General features: G+C 50.9%; 1 protein-coding gene across 1 annotated transcript in view; it reads right to left on the bottom strand.

The window, feature by feature from the left end:
- Positions 1–14,493, bottom strand: part of ENG (endoglin) — a 38,072-nt gene extending 23,579 nt beyond the window's left edge. The window contains exons 1-2 of the mRNA XM_007944300.1: positions 14,436–14,493; positions 4,534–4,685 (exon numbers count right to left, since the gene is read on the bottom strand). Of these exons, the coding sequence (XP_007942491.1) occupies positions 4,534–4,685; positions 14,436–14,493 (210 nt within the window). The remainder of the gene's footprint in view (positions 1–4,533; positions 4,686–14,435) is intronic.
- Between the last annotated feature and the right edge of the window lie 3,141 nt (positions 14,494–17,634).

The following is a 17,634-nucleotide window of genomic DNA, read 5'->3' as shown; positions in this document are numbered from 1 at the left end:
ACATGGCGTCCCCATGAGTCAGGATCCACTCCACAGCAATGAGGTTGTTTTGGTTTTGGTGCCCAGAGCATGGTCTAGAAGGGGAGGGATGGATGTAGGCTCCAGGTTGATACATCTCATAGATTCCTTACCCAGGGGAAAGGATACAGTTAGAAGAGGGCCAGAGAGACACCATAACTGCGGAGCTGGAAGCAGGGGCCCCTTGCCCAGGTCTGAGGAATGCACTGCTTCCCACAGCCCCTCACAGCCTCTGGAGTACGTAGATTCAGGAGCTGGGGCCCCTCCCAACCACTGTGCTTGCCTAAGCAGCCTTGCGTGCCCCTCCAACAAGCCGTGAGTCAGTGCCAGGGCCTGGCGGGCTCTGTCTGCTTGGGGCTGGGTGGGGTGTCCCCGGGCTCCCCAGAATTTCCCCATGACCAGGCTGAATCAGCGGTTGCCCCAGCTCTGCTCCAGCCTGCCCGCCTGTAGGTCTGTTGGGAGGCGGAAGATCAGAGCAGTCGGCGGCTTGACGGGAATCGCTGAGACACTGGCTGGTTTCCTGTCTCTGCGGGTCAGGATGTGACCCTGAGCCCCCTCCCGGAATCCAGGCTCCGGCCTGCCCTTCAGGGACCCAGTGAGATAGAGCCCCTGCCTGGTGGCCCTGTCTGTCTGCAAACCTCCCCAACACACACACATAACACCGAACCTCTCTTGCCCGAGGTTCTTGGCAGCCACAGCTCATCTGCCACCCACCCACAGGAAATTGGAGGATTTGAGGTCACGCAGGGGTGGACGGGAAAGCCGTTTCTTGGCTGCCAGGGTTTGAAGAAGGCGGCCACAGGTCAGGAGGGATTTGGGCTGGGAGTTGAGCCAGCCACGCCCCCACACTGCCCCCACTGCCAGCCCCTGCTACTTGTCTCCAGGCCTTTGCCCATGCAGTGCCCCCTGCCTGCGATGCCCTTTATCCCCTCTGTATGCAGTTGGACACCCGGAGCCTTTCCTAATGCCCCCTTCCCTTCACACTCAGTGCTCAACCCCCTAGTGCCCTCAGTTGCTGGTTCCATCGCGCCACACCAGGGCTGCTCAGCACTGACCTGTGGGTGGCTGCCACACTGCCACATCTGCCTCCGCACTGGCCTGTGGGTGGTTCAAGGCAGGGCCTGTGGGGCTGCCCTTTCTCTGTATCCTTAGCACCTAACACAGGCTGGCGATGGAACCAGCAACTGGGGGCACTAGGGGGTTGAGCACTGAGTGTGAAGGGAAGGGGGCATTAGGAAAGGCTCCCGGTGTCCAACTGCATACAGAGGGGATAAAGGGCATCGCAGGCAGGGGGCACTGCATGGGCAAAGGCCTGGAGGCAAGAAGCAGGGCCTGGCAGTGGGGGCAGTGTAGGGGCGTGGCTGGCTCAACTTCCAGCCCAAATCCCTCCTGACCTGTGGCCGCCTTCTTCAAATCCTGGCAGCCAAGAAATGGCTTTCCCGTCCACCCCTGCATGACCTCAAATCCCTTGGGTCAAGGAGCCCAGGGGCGTCCTGGGAGGAAGCCTCGCTCCATTTTACACAACCTTTCATCCGGCTGTCACTGCCCCAAGCTGAGCCTCAGTTGGCCCTTCTGAAAATGGCTTCATGGCCCCTACCTCATCTAGTAGCCATTAGTCGACCAATGTGAAGATGCTTTGTAAAGTGTATTGTGCCTACAAAATGAGGGGATTGATAGGTAAGAAATGGACCCAAGAGAGGAGAGGTAAAAACAACTTCAGCTACCATATACTGAACGACAACCATTCTGGGCTCTTGGTAGCTGCCTGCACTATCTCATTGGAGTCTCACTACAAGTCTCCAGGAGGCAGATCCTGTTACCATCCCCATTTTCCCAACATGAAAACCAAGGCTCAGTGAGCGAGGTGATTGCTCAAGGTAATGCAGCCCATCAGTGGTAGAAACAAAACGCAAACCAAAGCCACTGTCCAGAGCCCATGTTCTTAGCCTTTCTCCCCTCACTAAGGTTACGTAGCAGTGCATTCAATCACTCATTCATGTGTTCATAGATCCAACAAACATCTCTTTAGTGTATGCCAGCTGATGGGCCAGATTTGGATACTCCATAATTCCCAGGTAAGTCCCCACACCCAAGAGTGCCTGAGTCTCTTAAGAGAGTGAGAAGGAGCAGATGTTATGTGGACACCCCCAGTGACAGATAGGGACTGGACGCTGCATTTCTTGAATCCCAGCTCTCTCCACCACTTCCTCAAACAAATGTCCCTGGAAGTCCTGTAACTCGAAGTCTGGCTCCTTAACTTAGAAGTTGGATGTTCTGTAGACTGAGCTCTCTGGAAAAGGCAGAGGGTGACACCAAGATTCTGAGGTCATGAGCCCTAGGAGGGCTGAGGATACAGAGAAAGGGCAGTCAGTCCCACAGGCCATGTCATGGAATCTGACATGAATTACAGCAATGTCGAATATGTGGCACCCTTCTGTATAAGAATCCTGATCAAAAGGGGGAAAATGCAGAACAGAGTTTAAAATTTTCATGGAATCCAGACTTTCTGGACCACTGAAGCTGGATAAACCCCTGAAACTATTGCCCCGAGATAATTGTTAAACCTTAAATCAAAAATATCTCCTGATGTCTTCTTTAAGTCAAACGATAGTTTAGCTTGATTAGTAAAGAATGCCTTCCTTAAGCATTGTACTCTCTTAAAGAAGTGTGTATATGGGATCAAATTGACAACAGCAACTTGAAAGATCAGATAGGAACCTTAGAGACAAAGAGTTTATGTATATGGGGGAAGAACAATTCAGAAAAGGAAGGTGAGAATGGTTGCACAACTCAAAGAATGTAATCAAAATGACTGAATTGAATATGTAGAAATGTTGAATTGATATGTGTTTACTGTGTATATTCCCAACAACAATAAAAGAAATTATTAAAAATAAATAAATAAATGCTGGCACCCCATCATGAGCCTGCCTAAAGCCCTCCAACACTGCCATTGCTCCCAGGATAAAGACCGAACTCCTTACAGTGGTGCCGGGGGACCTTTCCCATCTTCCCGTGGGGAGCTGCAGGCTCCTGCCGCAGAGAGCCATGTGCTGATTCCCACTGAGACCCACTTCCTCTGCCTCTGCAGAAACTGTGCCCTCTTCTCTTTGTCATGGCCCCTTCTCTTGGTGGTGAGCTTCTGACAATCCTTCCAGGTGTTGCTTGCTCTGGGAAGCCCTGCCTAATCTCAGAGCAGCTGGGGTGCCCTGTGCTCCCCCAGATGCACCAATCACCTGGATCCTGGCTGTCTACACTACTGTCCCTCATAGACCTAGGTGCTGACTGGGGGCAGAGACCATCCCTATCTCTGAGCCTGGCCCAACTTTGTGTGGGGAGATCCCAGTCACCCATAGAAGACACAGGGACCTGAACATCAGAATGAAAAACTGTATTTACAGAAGGAAATCTTATTTTTCATATCATTACTAACTTTGAAAAAAAATTATAATGCCCATGAAAACCACCAAACATGTGTTTGGCGCTATCTGTGATTCAGGGATTATCAAGTCCCACAGTCCTCATGGTAGGCAGGGCGGTGGGGAGCAAGGCCACCTATTGGGGGTCTGGGCACCTTCTTATCATTGCACAAACGCAGGGCAGTTTAACAGTTTTGAAGGCAGGTTAGCCACAAAGCGACCCTAAGCCAACATCATGAAGTTGCTATTGGGACCTAAGGCCACATCAGCCAGGTGTGGCCTCCAGCGCAGGAAGCCAGACCTCTTGTGAACACAGATTCTCTGCCCAGTCAGGTGACAGTCTGCCTCTAGAGTCCCCAGGGATCTGACATGAATTCTGGCCTTGGCATGTTACTTCGCCTCTCTAGACCAACCTGTTTCCTCCTCTGAAAAGCAGAGAGAACAGACACTGCCAGGTGGCCCTTGAGAGGCTTAGTATGTGTCAGACTTGATTCCTAGAACATAATAGGCCTACCACAGTACCTAGTACATTACATGAGCTCAGTCAATGTGTTATTATTAAAAAGGGCTTAGACAAACTGATGGTGGACCTTGAGAAGGTTCACCTAGGGGAGAGTAGTCTCTGAGGCCGGCGTTGCTGTCTTCAGGTCGGAAAGGCTATCTTGCAGGGTTACAGGGACTCAATGGCATTCCAGGGAGGATGATTTGGCTCAGTTGAGAGAAGCACCCTCTCTAAGCCTCAGCTGGTCTGCTGTGGACTGTATCTGTTGGGAAGCAGTGCTCTCTCCACCATCAGAGGTGCATAAGCAGCAACTCACCTGTCAGTAGTGGCTCACCTGGTGCACTCTGCAACCCACCTGGCTCTTCTCCACACTCCACCCGGTTGCCAGCCAAATCCAGCCCTTCCCACCCAGGTCTTGTAGTGGCATCCCAAAATATTGTTCTGATCCCAGACCTTGCCTCCAGAAATGCCATCCCCTATAGGCCCTATGAGATGTCCACTGCTCCAGGGACAGCCACAGGGAAGGTCCTCTTCATTCCATTGGCCTTGGAGCTTTCCTTGGGGACCCACCCGACCCTGCCATGGGGCACTCACCCGTGGAAACTCCAGGAAGAGGACTCGAACTTCAAGGGTAGTGTTGGGGATCTGAGCCACGCAGCCTTTTGAGACCTGGCTCGTGGTGTATGTCACCTCGCCCCTCTCAGGGTCCACAGGCTGTAGGTCACAATGGACTGTTTCCGCAAGACCTGTTGGAGAAGCACAGTGGCAGGAGGGCCGGGTAAGAGTATGGTGGTGACAACTGTTCTCACTGAACACCACTGAGTGCAAGGCACGGGCTAAGGCCTTTGTTGCATCTTCACAGCTACCCTATGAGGCAGAGTTTCAGGTAACTCATGACTAAGGAGCCCTGGTGGTGCAGTGATTAAGCACTGGCTGCCAACATAAAGGTCAGTGATCGGAATCCACAAGCCGCTCCACAGGAGAAAGATGTGGCAGTCTGCTCCCATGAAGATTTCAGCCTATGGGGCAGTTCTATTTAACAATGGTCCCCAACTTACAACAGGGTTCCGTTCCAATGACTCTTTTATAAGTTAGTTCTGATGTAAGTCCAAATACCTCTTTGTTCTTTTAGTTTTCATTATTGTTGTCTTTTATTGTCAGTATCCTTAAAAACCTGATTTTTGGGGGCTGAAAAGAGCACATTTAAACTTCTGTGAGTGAACATCTGAGAATGATAACATCAGCAAATTACATGCTGAAATGCTGTACTGCTGACAAAACAGAGTCCTAAATTACATGTAACTTGAACAAGCTGTAAATCAGGGATTACCTGTTAGATCCTTTCCACAGATGAAGAAACTGGGGCTCAGAGAGAAAAAGGTACTTGCCCAAGGTCACACAGCTATAGGGTTGCCAGATAAAATACAGTTTGCCTAGTTAAATTTGAGTTTCAGATAGACAATAAATACTTGTTTAGTATTTATCTAGTCTGTCTCGTGCACTATTTAGGACATACTTATACTGAAAATATTCATTGTTTATCTGAAATTCAAATTTAACTGGGCATCAGATATTTCTGTTTGTTACACCTCTGAGTCTAGTTCCCTTTAAAGGGAGCTCAGCTCTGGAAGAAGACTTCCTTGTGCCTCAAGGAAGAATGGCCCTCTAGTCTGAAGAGGGTTGTGAGTTTCCAGGCCCCGAGGGACGGGGTGAGCCAAAAGGACAGCCGAGGTTAGAAGGGAAGCTGCCAGAGTAGGCCACAGAGCCTGCCACCGGGCGCCCGGAAACAAGTCCGCAGAGAAGGGAATGGAATTTCACCCCGACCCTACAAAAGAGGAAGAGGAAATGAGGCCCCTACACCTCGTCCTAAGGAATGTGCTGTGGGGAGGTGGGGGTGCCTCCGGAGGAGCAAAGGAGGACAGAGAAGGGGAGACTGTTTGGAAGTGTGTGTCTCCATCTTGTCTCGCTCACTTCCTGTTTTCTTGGAGATCAAAGATGGGTGGGGAGGGACTGGCCTCACGTCCAGCTGACGCCAACTCAGAGGAGGGGGCAGGAGGCTTCTTCCAAACCCTGAAACTTTCTTCTGCCTAACCCAGGCTTCTTCCCCACCTTTCCATAGCCTTGTTGGACTCAAGCCCTTGCGGAGGTCAGAGAAAGACCTAAGATGGCTGCCCCACACCACAGCAACACCACCCACCAGCTCCATCTTGGAAGATCACGATTAGGTCAAGGACGCTATACCACCGTGGAGGCCTAGACCTTATAAACCCCCTGCCTGGGCCCCGTCCTGAGTGTGCCAGGGACTCCAGAGTGCCAGGGCAATATGGCATTGTGGTTCAAAGTAAGATCCCTGGGTGACGGAAAAATTTGGAACAGATAGTGGCAATGATTACACAACGTGGAGAACGTAATGAATGTCACTGAGTTATACACATGAAAAGGGTCAAAGTGGCAACTGTTTTGTTATATATATTTTACCACAATAAACTTTTTCTATTTTTATTTTTATTTAAGGTGAGATCTCTGGGACCAGGCAGACCTGGGTTTGAATCTCAGGCTCAACATTCATTAGTTATATGGCTTTGGTGACAAATTTTACCACTTTGGGCTTCAGTTGCTTCATCCGTAAAAATAAGAATAGAATCCACCTCACAGGTTATTGGGAGGATTCCACAAGATAGGGCCCATGGCAAATCTTATTAAAATAACAATAGTTATTATGTGTTATGTTATGTTATGTCATGTCATGTCATGTTATAATTAGGTCCCTGGGTAATGCAAATGGTTAACATGCTTGGCTGCTAAATGAAAGGTTGAAAATCCAAATCTAGAGGTACCTGAAAGAAAGTCCTGGCAATCTGCTTCTGAAAAATCAGCCATTGAAAACTCTGTGGGTCTTCATACCCATATGCTGACACACCTGGGGTCAGTATGAGTTTGAATCAACTCAACGACAGTTGGTTTTTCAAATATAATTATTAATTATTATTATGGATATTGAATCTATAAATCAGTCATTGTAGAAGTATTACCATCTGTCTCAGATGGAGATGACGTGTTGGGAAGAGGCAGGCTCCAGGTGAGGGGCCTATGGGAGGGAGGTCACTGATGTCTCTAGGTCACTGATTCATTCACCCCAGTAAACCCAAGCGCTGACTTTCTCTCCCACTGGTCAGCCCTCCAACCCACTCAGAGCACCCACTCTCTCCCTTTCCCTATTAGTGAGCACAGACTCCTTGGCTGTTACCTAGTCCAACCTTCTTTGGTACAAATGGAGAGACTGAGGCCAAAGTCACAGTGCACATGACTGACCACAACTTGCACCCACTTCTTCCCTCACGATTCAGGATTGCCCTGCAGATTAGCACAGGGCCTTCCTCCTTCCCTTCAAAACTTCCCTGCCCCCTCCCCAGACTTCCAGGAACCCCAGTTCCTCCCGGATTGCCGGGGCAGCCTGGGGCCACCTCCTCCATGCCGTCAGCGGGAGAGGCCTGCTGCAAGCCTGGCCATTATGTAATGATCAGATAACGGGCCAGGCTGGGAGATCAGATAAGAGGTCCATTTATTTTGGGGCCTTTTCTGAATCCTGGCCGCCTCCACCCCACAGACGAGAATGGGGAGACAGGAGGGAGTGTGACGCCCGGGCCTGTCTCCCGGAGCCGGAGGCGGGCCCAGACAGAGCTGAAAACAATCCTCCGGCACCAAGGGAAACGCCAGGGCCTCCAGGGACTGGTCAGAGGGGGTGCCACTGGGGGCCTGAGTAGCCCAGGGCTCCAGTGAGAGACCCCGGAGTCACCTCCCCATCACTGGCCTTCTCCTCCTCTTTGCTATCCATGGTCCCCGTAAGCACACAGCTACCTCTGGAGATTTCCAAATGACCATCCCCAGCATCTTGGGAGGGCACACAGGGTCATGGTCAAGAAAAGCAGCTTCAGAAGCAGATGATCTGAGTCAAATCCCAGCTCTGCTCTGCCTCTGAAGCGCTGGTCACCTTGGGCAATTGCCTAACTAGCCTTGGTTTCCCCATTTGCAAAACAGAAATGACACAACAAATATTTCCATCACGCTTCCTGGGAGCCAGGTACTACTGCTTAAAGGCTTCCCATGAATTTATTCGTTTGACCCTCACAGCAGCCCTCTGAGGTGGGTAATATTATTATATGCCCATTTTACACACAAGAAAACCCAATGTCAGGGAGGTTTGCCTAAGGTTACTCAGCTACTGTGTCAGGGTTTGAATTTGAACCCAGATGTTCCAGCTCCAGAACCTAGCAGCCACTTCACAAGCTGTGTGTCAGTTTGATGAAGTAACCCATATAAAGTGCCTGGTACCCAGTAAGTGCTTACAAGCTGTGTATCAGTTTGATGAGGTGACTCGTGTAAAGTAACCAGCACCCAGTAAGTGCTCTGTACACAGTAGCTGTGATTATTATTTTATACTAGGGCATATGCCTTTTGACAAAGGTCTTTTCTGCTGGAAAGGCTGTCTGTCTCATTTTCTTCAGCTACCTGCCAACATTTGCCATTTTCAGGATCCAATTATAGCCTCACAGATTTCCCAGTTTCCAGTCCAGCTGTTCCCCCTGAGTCTCAACACCAATGAGGCCTCAGCACTCCTCTGCTCTGGCCTCCCTCGTGGCACCCCAATACCTGCAGGGTCAAGTCCACCCCCCACAACCTAAAACGGTGTTTAAAAGTGCAGGCTTCGGTGACTGACATGGCAGAAGTTCAGATCCATATTCTGCAAACTCTCAGCTTCCTTTCCATGCCTCAGTGTTATTATCTACAAAATGGCGATGATGATAATCACAACACCTGCCTCATCTAGTTGGTGAGTGTCAGTAAATTGATAACAAATACACACAAGTGCTAAGCCAGCTGCTGACCTGTGGGGATTATTCAGGACCTGGCAACTGCTGCCACATTTATCTTCGTATCCTATCAGTGGGAAGATACCGGGCATTTCCCCCAGACACACCTTGCTCCCTGCTCCTGCCATGTCCTTTCCCAGATTGATCATCTTCCTTTATTCGACCACTTAGCCCATTTCTATTCATCCTTCAAAACTCTGTCGTGAAAATCCACCCATTAGGACCTATCCCTCCCCTTTCAGGGGCATTGGTGCCTGGATGTCCCTTTAGAACTGCACATGCCCAGATGGTTTGTTTTCATTTGTCTGTGTGTCTGCCTCTCCATGTAGATGTAGACTTGTTCAGGACAGACAGAGTCCAGACCACCCTGAATCCCCAGGGCCCAACCCAGAGCACAGAGCAGGCATGAGTGGAAATGACTTATCAGGTCTACCTCTAACTAGCTGGATGACCTGTGTTAAGCCCCTTCACCAATCGGGGTCTCAGTTTCTGCATGGGTACTTGAAGAGCTAGAGAGGGATGGAGAGGACATGCTCCAAGTTCTACTGGGAGTCTGAAGTTCTGAGGTTCCGTCTGGGGAGGAAGAGAGGGCAAGGCATTGATGGGGCTATTGAGGATAGGGGCAGAGTCCCAGAGGTGGTGCTATAGGTGGAAGGGCCACTCTAGGGGCAGGGGAAGGGGCTGATTGCCTGGGATGGGAAGATGAAACAACAGGGAGGCTCCTGTCATCCCTGGTGAGGCAGTAAGTTACAGTGGTTAGGCCTAAGGCTAAGGCTTGCTGCTCATTTCTGGGCTGTGTTGACTCGGCAAATTCCTTCACCTCCCTGTGCCCCAGGACTGTCTACCACACAGGGATTTTGTGAGGGTTCAATCTGATAGTACATAGATCATGTCTAGAGTGGTGTCTGGCATATTGAATAAGCACTGAATGAATGCTAGTGGTTACATTCTTCTCCACCCCTGCCACACACAAGTATAAAGTAAGCTCGGGCCCTGGAGAAGACTTCTCTTCAGCCTCCAAGGCTGATTCCCCAAAGTCTGCGCTGGAGCTTGGGTGGGGCCCCAGAACAAATCAGCAGTCCAAGTCTCCATAGGCCAGGTCACCAAAGCTTGGTGCAGGGAAAAGAAGCTAGCTTTGGGTACAGATCTGAACCCACCACTTGCCCCAAGCCTCCACTTCTTCATCTGTGAACTGGGAAGAGAGACAAAATGCCAGCATGGTTTCAGGTGCACTAAGGACCCTGGAGAGGTGGTTTCTTCCCTCTTGCTACCTCAGGTCCCCAAGCAAAGGGATCAGGCTGTCCTCAGTGGCTCCGGCCCTGACCCACCAGTGACCATTAGCACGTTTCTCCCTCTGAGCCTTAGTGGCGCCATCTATCTGGCTGAGATGAAGATCTCTCAATGCTCATGTCCCCACTGTCCCCAGGGACCCACCCTTTCCTGGCTCGCACAGCTCCTGCTCCAACCTCTTTTTCCTCTTGGCAAATGGATAGCTGCACTGCATGCAGCCTTTGGAGATGGATCTATCTGGTCACTGACCTGCATCACTAGCCCCTCTGCAGTGAGCCCCAGACCCCCACACAGGTGGCTGGAAGCACAGGGGCCCAAGCCGCACCTCTGGCCCATCATCAGGTGAATAATCATTAACACGTGGGAATACTCTTCCTCCCAGCCACCCAAAATGGGCCATGACACCCAGCACTCCCACTTCTGGGACTCTATCCAAAGGAAAGAATACAAAATATGAGAAAGGTGCATGTACCAAAAACATGCCCCACGGTGGTATTTATAATCAGGACAAAAGGGGAAACAACCTAATATTTAGCAATAGGGGATTCATCAGGCAAACAATGGCACACTTGAGGGAAAGGTTATCCCAGAACCACACAAGACAGTTACGGAGTCCACATGACAATGTGGAAACTTCTAGAACAGAGAAGGGCACCCAGGATCCCCAAATGTTCATCCAACTGGATTAAAATTACCTGAAAAAGCTAAACAGAAACATGCTAATTGTGTCAGTATTAAGAAGGGAGTCTGAGGGATAATTTTTCCTTTTTGCCTTGAGCCCTGATGGTGCAGTGGTTAAAGCAGCTTAGCTGTTAATCAAAAGATCAGTCATTCAAACCCACCAGCTACTCCATGGGAGAAAGATGTGGCAGTCTGCTTCTGCAAAGATTTACAGCCTTGGAAAACCTCTGGGGCAGCTCTACTCTGTCCGGTGGGGTCACTATGAGTTGGAACCGACTTGACAGCAGTGGATTTGGTTTGGTTTAGATTTCTTTGAGGGATGGGCTGAGGCAAATCTATGCTTAAAGTGCTTAAAAAAAAAAAATCTGCAGACATACTTTGGACATATTGCAGGTTCTGCTCCAGACCACCGCAATAAAGCTAATATTGCAATAAAGCAAGTCACACGAGTTCTTCGGTTTCCCAGTGCATATAAAAGCTGTGTTTATACAATTAAATGTGCAATAGCATTTGAAAAAGTTTGAAATATTGTGAGAATTATCAAAGTATGACATAGAGGCCCAAAGTGAGCACATGCTGTTGGAACAATGGTACCGACAGACTTGCTCAATGAGGGTTCCCACAAACCTTCAATTTGTAAACATACAATATCTTCGAAATGCAAAAAAAACCTGAAGTGTGTCTGTATATGCTTGTTCTTAAGAAAAATAAAAACTAAATTCCAACGTGACAGAAAAGCGTGTTCTAAACATTAAAACGTGAAAGTCCCTAAAGAAACTCCTGCCTGGAGACCAATAACAGTGGGTACACATCCTTCTGGAATTTTCTCTATTCATACTGTGCATCATTGCCATTTTATTATCACAGAAATGGAATCAGTGTTGTTTGGAAACGGTGTGTCCCAGATATCTGTCCACAACAGTATACACACAGCTCTGCCTCTTTCTTGGTAACTTCTGCATGGTGTATTGCTGCATAATAATTTAATGGGTGCCCTGCTGGTAGACATTTAGGTGATTTCAGTTATTACTTTTTGCTTCAGATACCTATGGACTACGCATCTTTACACAGCTGGGCAAGTATCTCCATAGGGCTGCCTCCTGGAAGCCGAGTTGATGGGGCAAAGAATTTCTCACAGTTATGACTTTGGGAGATGCTGCCATGTTGTGCCCACAAAAGGCTGGCACTGTTTTTGGACCCGTTTTTGGAGCCTGTTTCCACCTTCTCCAGCCTGAATGAGGATGCCTGCCTTATTCCCACTGTCACACCCCGCCTGGAGATCTGGCTTCCAGACCTTGACTCATGCGCTCATCTGCCCTCCCGGGTCTTGGTTTCCCAGGCTGTAAATGAGCTGGATAACTTGTAAGGTCCTTGAGGCCTACAGTCAGTGGTGTGCCGGAACCAGCTCGTACCTGCTCGCAAGAGCAGTCGATACATCTTCAGGAAGTTTTTTGAACCAGTTGTTAAACAAGCCAGTATTAATTAAATTATATGAACTTAGAATTAAGTAAGTTATATTAAAATAAAAGAAAAGGAGCCCTGGTGGTGCAGTTGGTAAGACATTTGGCTGCTAACCAGAAGGTTGGTGGTTCAAACCCACCAACTGCTCCACGGGAGGAAGATGAGACAATCTGTTTCCATAAAGACTTACAGCCTTGGAAACACTTTAGGAGTCACTATGAGTCAGAATCGACTCAATGGGTTTGATTTGGGGAATTAAAAACAAAACTAATAAATATAAAAACTCATCACTTTCTAATTATTTTACTATCCTCTGAGCTCTAAGGTTGTTTGCGTCTGTTGTATCTGGCCGTAACACTATTATGATGTGCTGCTGCCTGTCTCTTCTCAGCTCTAAGTTAGCAGTTAACTCACTGCCGTCAAGTCGAATCTGACTCATAGCGACCCCTCTTTGGGTTTCCAAGGCGATATCACTATGGAAGTAGATTGTCCAATCTTCTTTCAGAGGAGTGGCTGGTGGGTTTGAACCAACAGCCTTCTGGCTAGCAGTCAAATGCGTTAGGCACTACGCCACCAGAGCTCCTAGTTAGTGAGTTGGTAGCTTGAAACCAGCCATGTGGGAGTATTTACACCATGGAAATGGACAAATGCTACAAAAAAAAGGCTTCCTTAGCAAGCTGGTTGTTAGTTACCAGCATACCATACTGCTTACTATCTTATAAAACTAAACCCCAAACGTCTGCATGGATCTTTCTCCAAAGATCAAGAGGAAGAGAGTGTTATCTAACTAGAAATAGATAAGATGCAGGGGGAAGAAAGGCAGAGTGCACCTGGAGACTCATCTTAGTGCCCAGGTAGGGCTCTGTCCTGTGTGAACTTAGGTAGGTCAGAGCTTCCATTTCCTTTCCTGTTCAATGGGGATGATAATGGCCGCCATCTTGCAGGGTGATTGTGAGCATCTCAGGAAGGAAGTGTTGCCATATCACATGTGGTTAGAAGCAAATTTTCTGGGGTGCCACACATCTGGGGGCAAATCCGTGCCAAGTCACTTAACCTCTCTGAGACTCGGTTTCTCTTTTATCAATAGAGCATCGGTAAGAGGTTTAAAGAGACCAAGGATTAGGCACTTTAAAATGCTCTGGAGAGGGTGAGTTGAGGGGTGGGTGGCCATTACTGCTACTATTCCCATTTTCACTCTCCTCTCCAGGCAAGTGGCTCCCTCCTCCCCTCCTCCTACTCCAGATCCTGGTCTCACTGGGTGGGTGAAACGGTGTCCACAGCGAGGTCCTGGGGCGTTAAGTGGTTCAGGGGCAGCACACAGCAGAGGCGCCCAGTGAGTGGTAGCACATGTGGTGCTGAGAGATCCCCTCTCCTCTTTCCCTGGTCAGAGTTTCAGACTACCTGGAAAAGCCCCCAGGCTGAGGAGCCCCCACAGGTCCCCTAACCTGGGCTGACACCCTTATCCACTTCATGTGACCTACACAGTCATTCACTTGGGAAACAGAGAAAAAGGGATAGAAGCTGGGAGGGAGGGTGCTTTGCAGGCCTGTTCAAAAGTGTTCTCTATGCCAGAGTTCTCTTAACAAGCACACTACAAGCATTACCTCATCACCACCGCCCATCACCACGGCCTGAAGGGGGGAGTTTATTACCATCCTAACTTTGCAGATGAGGGGTCCGGGGTTCAGAGGCATGAAGGCAGTTTCCTAAGATCACACACCCAGGAAGAGTCAGAGTCTGACTCCAGAGCCTACACTCTAAACATGAGGCCCTGAGGGCACATGGCTCCTTCCCCCACATTCCTCCGATGAAAAACTCAAGGCCCAGAGAGAACAGGGCACTCTCCTGGGGCCACACAGCAGGGAGGGTAGTACACAGGTCTGCAACCTGGGTTTCTTGGAGAGAAACTGGACACAGCTGAGAGGGCAGAGGCGAGAGGCTGTGGTTAAGGTGACCCATTCGTCCCAGTTTGCCCTGACTTTTTAGCACTGAAAAGTACATGAACTCCCTCAGTGCCAGCAAACCTGGATATTGGTCACCCTTCAGTATCCAGCTCTGGATGTCCAGAGCCCCCAGCCCTCCCAGGCAAGGCATCAGGTGAGCTCTGGCCACAGGGAGGCCTGGGCCCTGTGAAGGGGTCAAGCCCTGCCCTCTCTGGGCCTTGTCTCCCACCCCCGGGTCCTGGACACCTACTTGTGGAGCTGATGGCCAGCAGGAAGGCAACGACCAGGGGGAGTGAGCTGCGGTCCATGCTGTCCACCTGGAGGTCTGTGCGCTGGGCCTTATCCGGTGTCCAGGGGCAGGGCTGCGGGTGGGCGCGGGGGCTGGCGTGGGCTCGCGTGGGGACCCGAAGGGAGCAGGTGGCCGGAGTGACGACGTCCCTGCTCCAGCCTTCTGCAGGGGCGGCCGAGGGGTCAGGAGAAGTGGGCACAGGGACGCAGGTCTGGGCTGGGGGTCCGCAGCCAGCTGGCCGATGACGAACGGGGAGGAGGCGCTGGCTCCTGTGGACAGCAGCAGAGGCAGTCCGTGGACACGGATGGAGGCTGGGGTCTGACGGTCTGTGGCAGGGAGCTCTGGGCTCATCCAGCCCGGCTGGGGAGGCAGGAAATGCGCTTCCTTAGAAAAGGGGCTGGACCAGGCCGCCTGCCAGGCGGTTAGAGGAAGTGCCACTGGCTTTGTCGCTGGGTGGGGGGCCCTGGGGGGGACAGCAGGGGTGGAAGGGCCCAAGCTCCAAGCTTGTCTCCCCACCCACTCCACCCTCCCATCCCATACTCTCCGGGCTGTCAGGGTGTGTATGTGTGTGTATGTGTGTGCGCGTGTGCGTGCGTGCTCCCGTGAGCATCTGGCAACCACCAGGCCCAGATGAAAACAATTACCCTAGTAGCCCACCAAGGGGTCCTCCAGGGGCCAGGGCTGGCCCTGGCTGAAACAGTTCATGTGGGACTCACATTCCAAACTCAGAATTTCCATTTTGCAGATGACAAAACAGAGGCCTGATGAGGTGAGATCATTGACCCATGAAGGTGGTGGCATTGGGATTCAAACCTGTGTTTATTGAGCTCCAAAGCTGGCTCATATAACCATGATACTGGGTTCCTGTTCCCTGGTTTCACAGGCAGGGGAGCTGAGGCCCACAATGGAGAAGGCACACTCCCAAGTTGGCTCAGCTAGGCCATTGGGACCAGGACATCCAGGCCCAGAGAAGGCAGGGGACTCACTCAAGGTAGGGGACTCACTCACTCAGTTTGTGTCTGCCCCTGCATGGGTGGAAAGGACATGGGACAAAGGACAGCCCCAAATGGAAGGGTGACAGACCTTTAGTGGCTTTTCTGAAGTCAGATGACCCTGGGTTCACAACCCTGCTGTGCTTGCTCTGAACAATAAGACCTTGACCACGTCCTTTCAACCCTCAGTCACCCTGTCTGCAAAGCAGCTCAACAGTGTCTTCCTTACCAGGCTGTTATGAGATTCCCAAGGGTAGAGGCAGTACAGTGTTCAGCCCTGGGCCTGGCACATAGGAAGTGCCCCTGAATGGGGCCTCAAGCACCCCCTGCCTCATGTTCCCTGAGTCTGGGAGACAATTCCAAATCCAGGAAGAGAACAGCTGGTCTGGATCTCCATGGGGAGTCAAGTTCACTCTACAAACAGTGAGCACTTACTATGTGCCCAACATGTGCTAGGTGCATGGTGTCAGAGTCAGCCCATGGAAGCTCCGAGGAGGAAGCCTGAGCTTCCTGGAGGAGGTAGCATTTATGCCTGGCCTTTGAAAGTCTGGGAGCTCTGGTAGCATAGTGCCTAAGGCACTTGACTGCTAACCAGAAGGCTGGCGGTTCAAATCCATCAGCCACTCCTCAGAAGGAAGATGGGGCAATCCACTTCCTTAGTGATACAGCCTTGGAAACCCAAGGAGGGGTCACTAACAGTCGGGTCTGACTCGCTGGACTGCCTCGGAAACCCAAGGAGGGGTCACTATGAGTCAGGTCTGACTCGCTGGTACATAACAACAACAACAACAATTTGAAAGTCTAGGGGAAGAGAAGGGGGGAGGGCATTCCAGGCAGGGAGACTAACCTGAGCAGAGACACTGAGGGAGGAAGTGATTGGCTCTCTGTGGGACCAGCAGGCGCGTGGTGGGGACACTAAGTCTGAAGAGACAGACTCTGGCCCTGCTCTGGGAGAACTTTATTCTGAAGGCCATGGGGCATCATGGAAGATTCTTGAGCAGAAGGAGGCTTGCAGAGATAGACCTTGAGAAGATGAATCTTAGCAGAATGTTCTGGTAGGACCCAGAGGGGAGAAGGAGCCGACTGTCCTGGGTCACAACTGAGAAAACAGTGGCCCAGAGAGGGAGGAGAAAGCTGGAGCCCTGAGTACCTCTGGAGGGAGGGTGTTGTCCTGGGGTTTGAGGCCTATACCACCCTCCACCCATGCCTCCCAGCACTCACTGGCCAGAGGCCATCGTAACAGAGCAGGTAAGTGCCTGTCTATACAGGAGCCCACCCAGCAGTGGGAAGGGCATTGCGGCTCCTTGTGTGAGGGTTGGAGGAAGGGTCAGTTGGCCCAGCCCTGCAGCTACCGGCCAGTTCCCAGCCTAGTGTAAGCTGGGGGTCAAGGGAGACCCCTCCACACCTGGCAGGCTGCGAAAGCTGTGATGTTGGAGGGGGCCACCCTAAGAGGGGTTGCTCCTCTGTCTTTTCCTACAGCTATGGGGATTGGGGGAGTGGGCACTGTGAGAGGCAATGGATGATTTCATCGAGCAGGGGCTTTAAGGTCTTGGGGCCCTGCACCAGGATCGGCCCCAGCCTCCAGGGCCTGAGCTCACCCTCTGTACCAGGCCCTGCCCTAGGCGTTCACCTTATCAGCTCTGAATCCCTCCATCTACCCCATGACATTGGTACCGTTACACCCCCACTTTACAGAGGAGGAACTCCAAGCTGTGTCAGTTTTAAGGGATTTTCCCTAGACCCCCCCGCCAGAAAGCAATGGCCCGGGGCTTCATGTCTCCCAGCTCATCTCCTTCCCTGCCACCACCACCTGAGCTGAATTTGGACAGTGAGTGTGACACGGGGTTGTGAATGTCACTGAGTGGGGGAGATTGTTGTGCAGAGAGAGTATCGGGGCATCAGAGGCAGTTACAGGGACTCCACTGCAGGCTTTTTCAAAACCTCCCTCTCTCCCACTTCCTTCCACTCTGAACATCCCTACCCACGTCACAAACACCACCCAGCGGATTCTCTAGAAATCAGGAGAGACTCCAGGTGGACTTGAGGAAGAACTTACAGGAAAGCTTCAAAACCCAACCAAACCCATTGTCATGGAGTCGATTCTGACTCATAGTGACTATAGGACAGAGTAGAACTGCCCCACGGGGTTTCCAAGGCTGTAATCTTTA

The sequence above is a fragment of the Orycteropus afer genome, unplaced genomic scaffold, assembly GCF_000298275.1.
Source record: "Orycteropus afer afer isolate SDZICR_OR568_19922 unplaced genomic scaffold, OryAfe1.0 scaffold00123, whole genome shotgun sequence".
Taxonomy (NCBI): Eukaryota; Metazoa; Chordata; class Mammalia; order Tubulidentata; family Orycteropodidae; genus Orycteropus; species Orycteropus afer.
The sequence above is the reverse complement of the archived record's forward strand: the minus strand, read 5'-3'. Positions and strand labels throughout refer to the sequence as shown.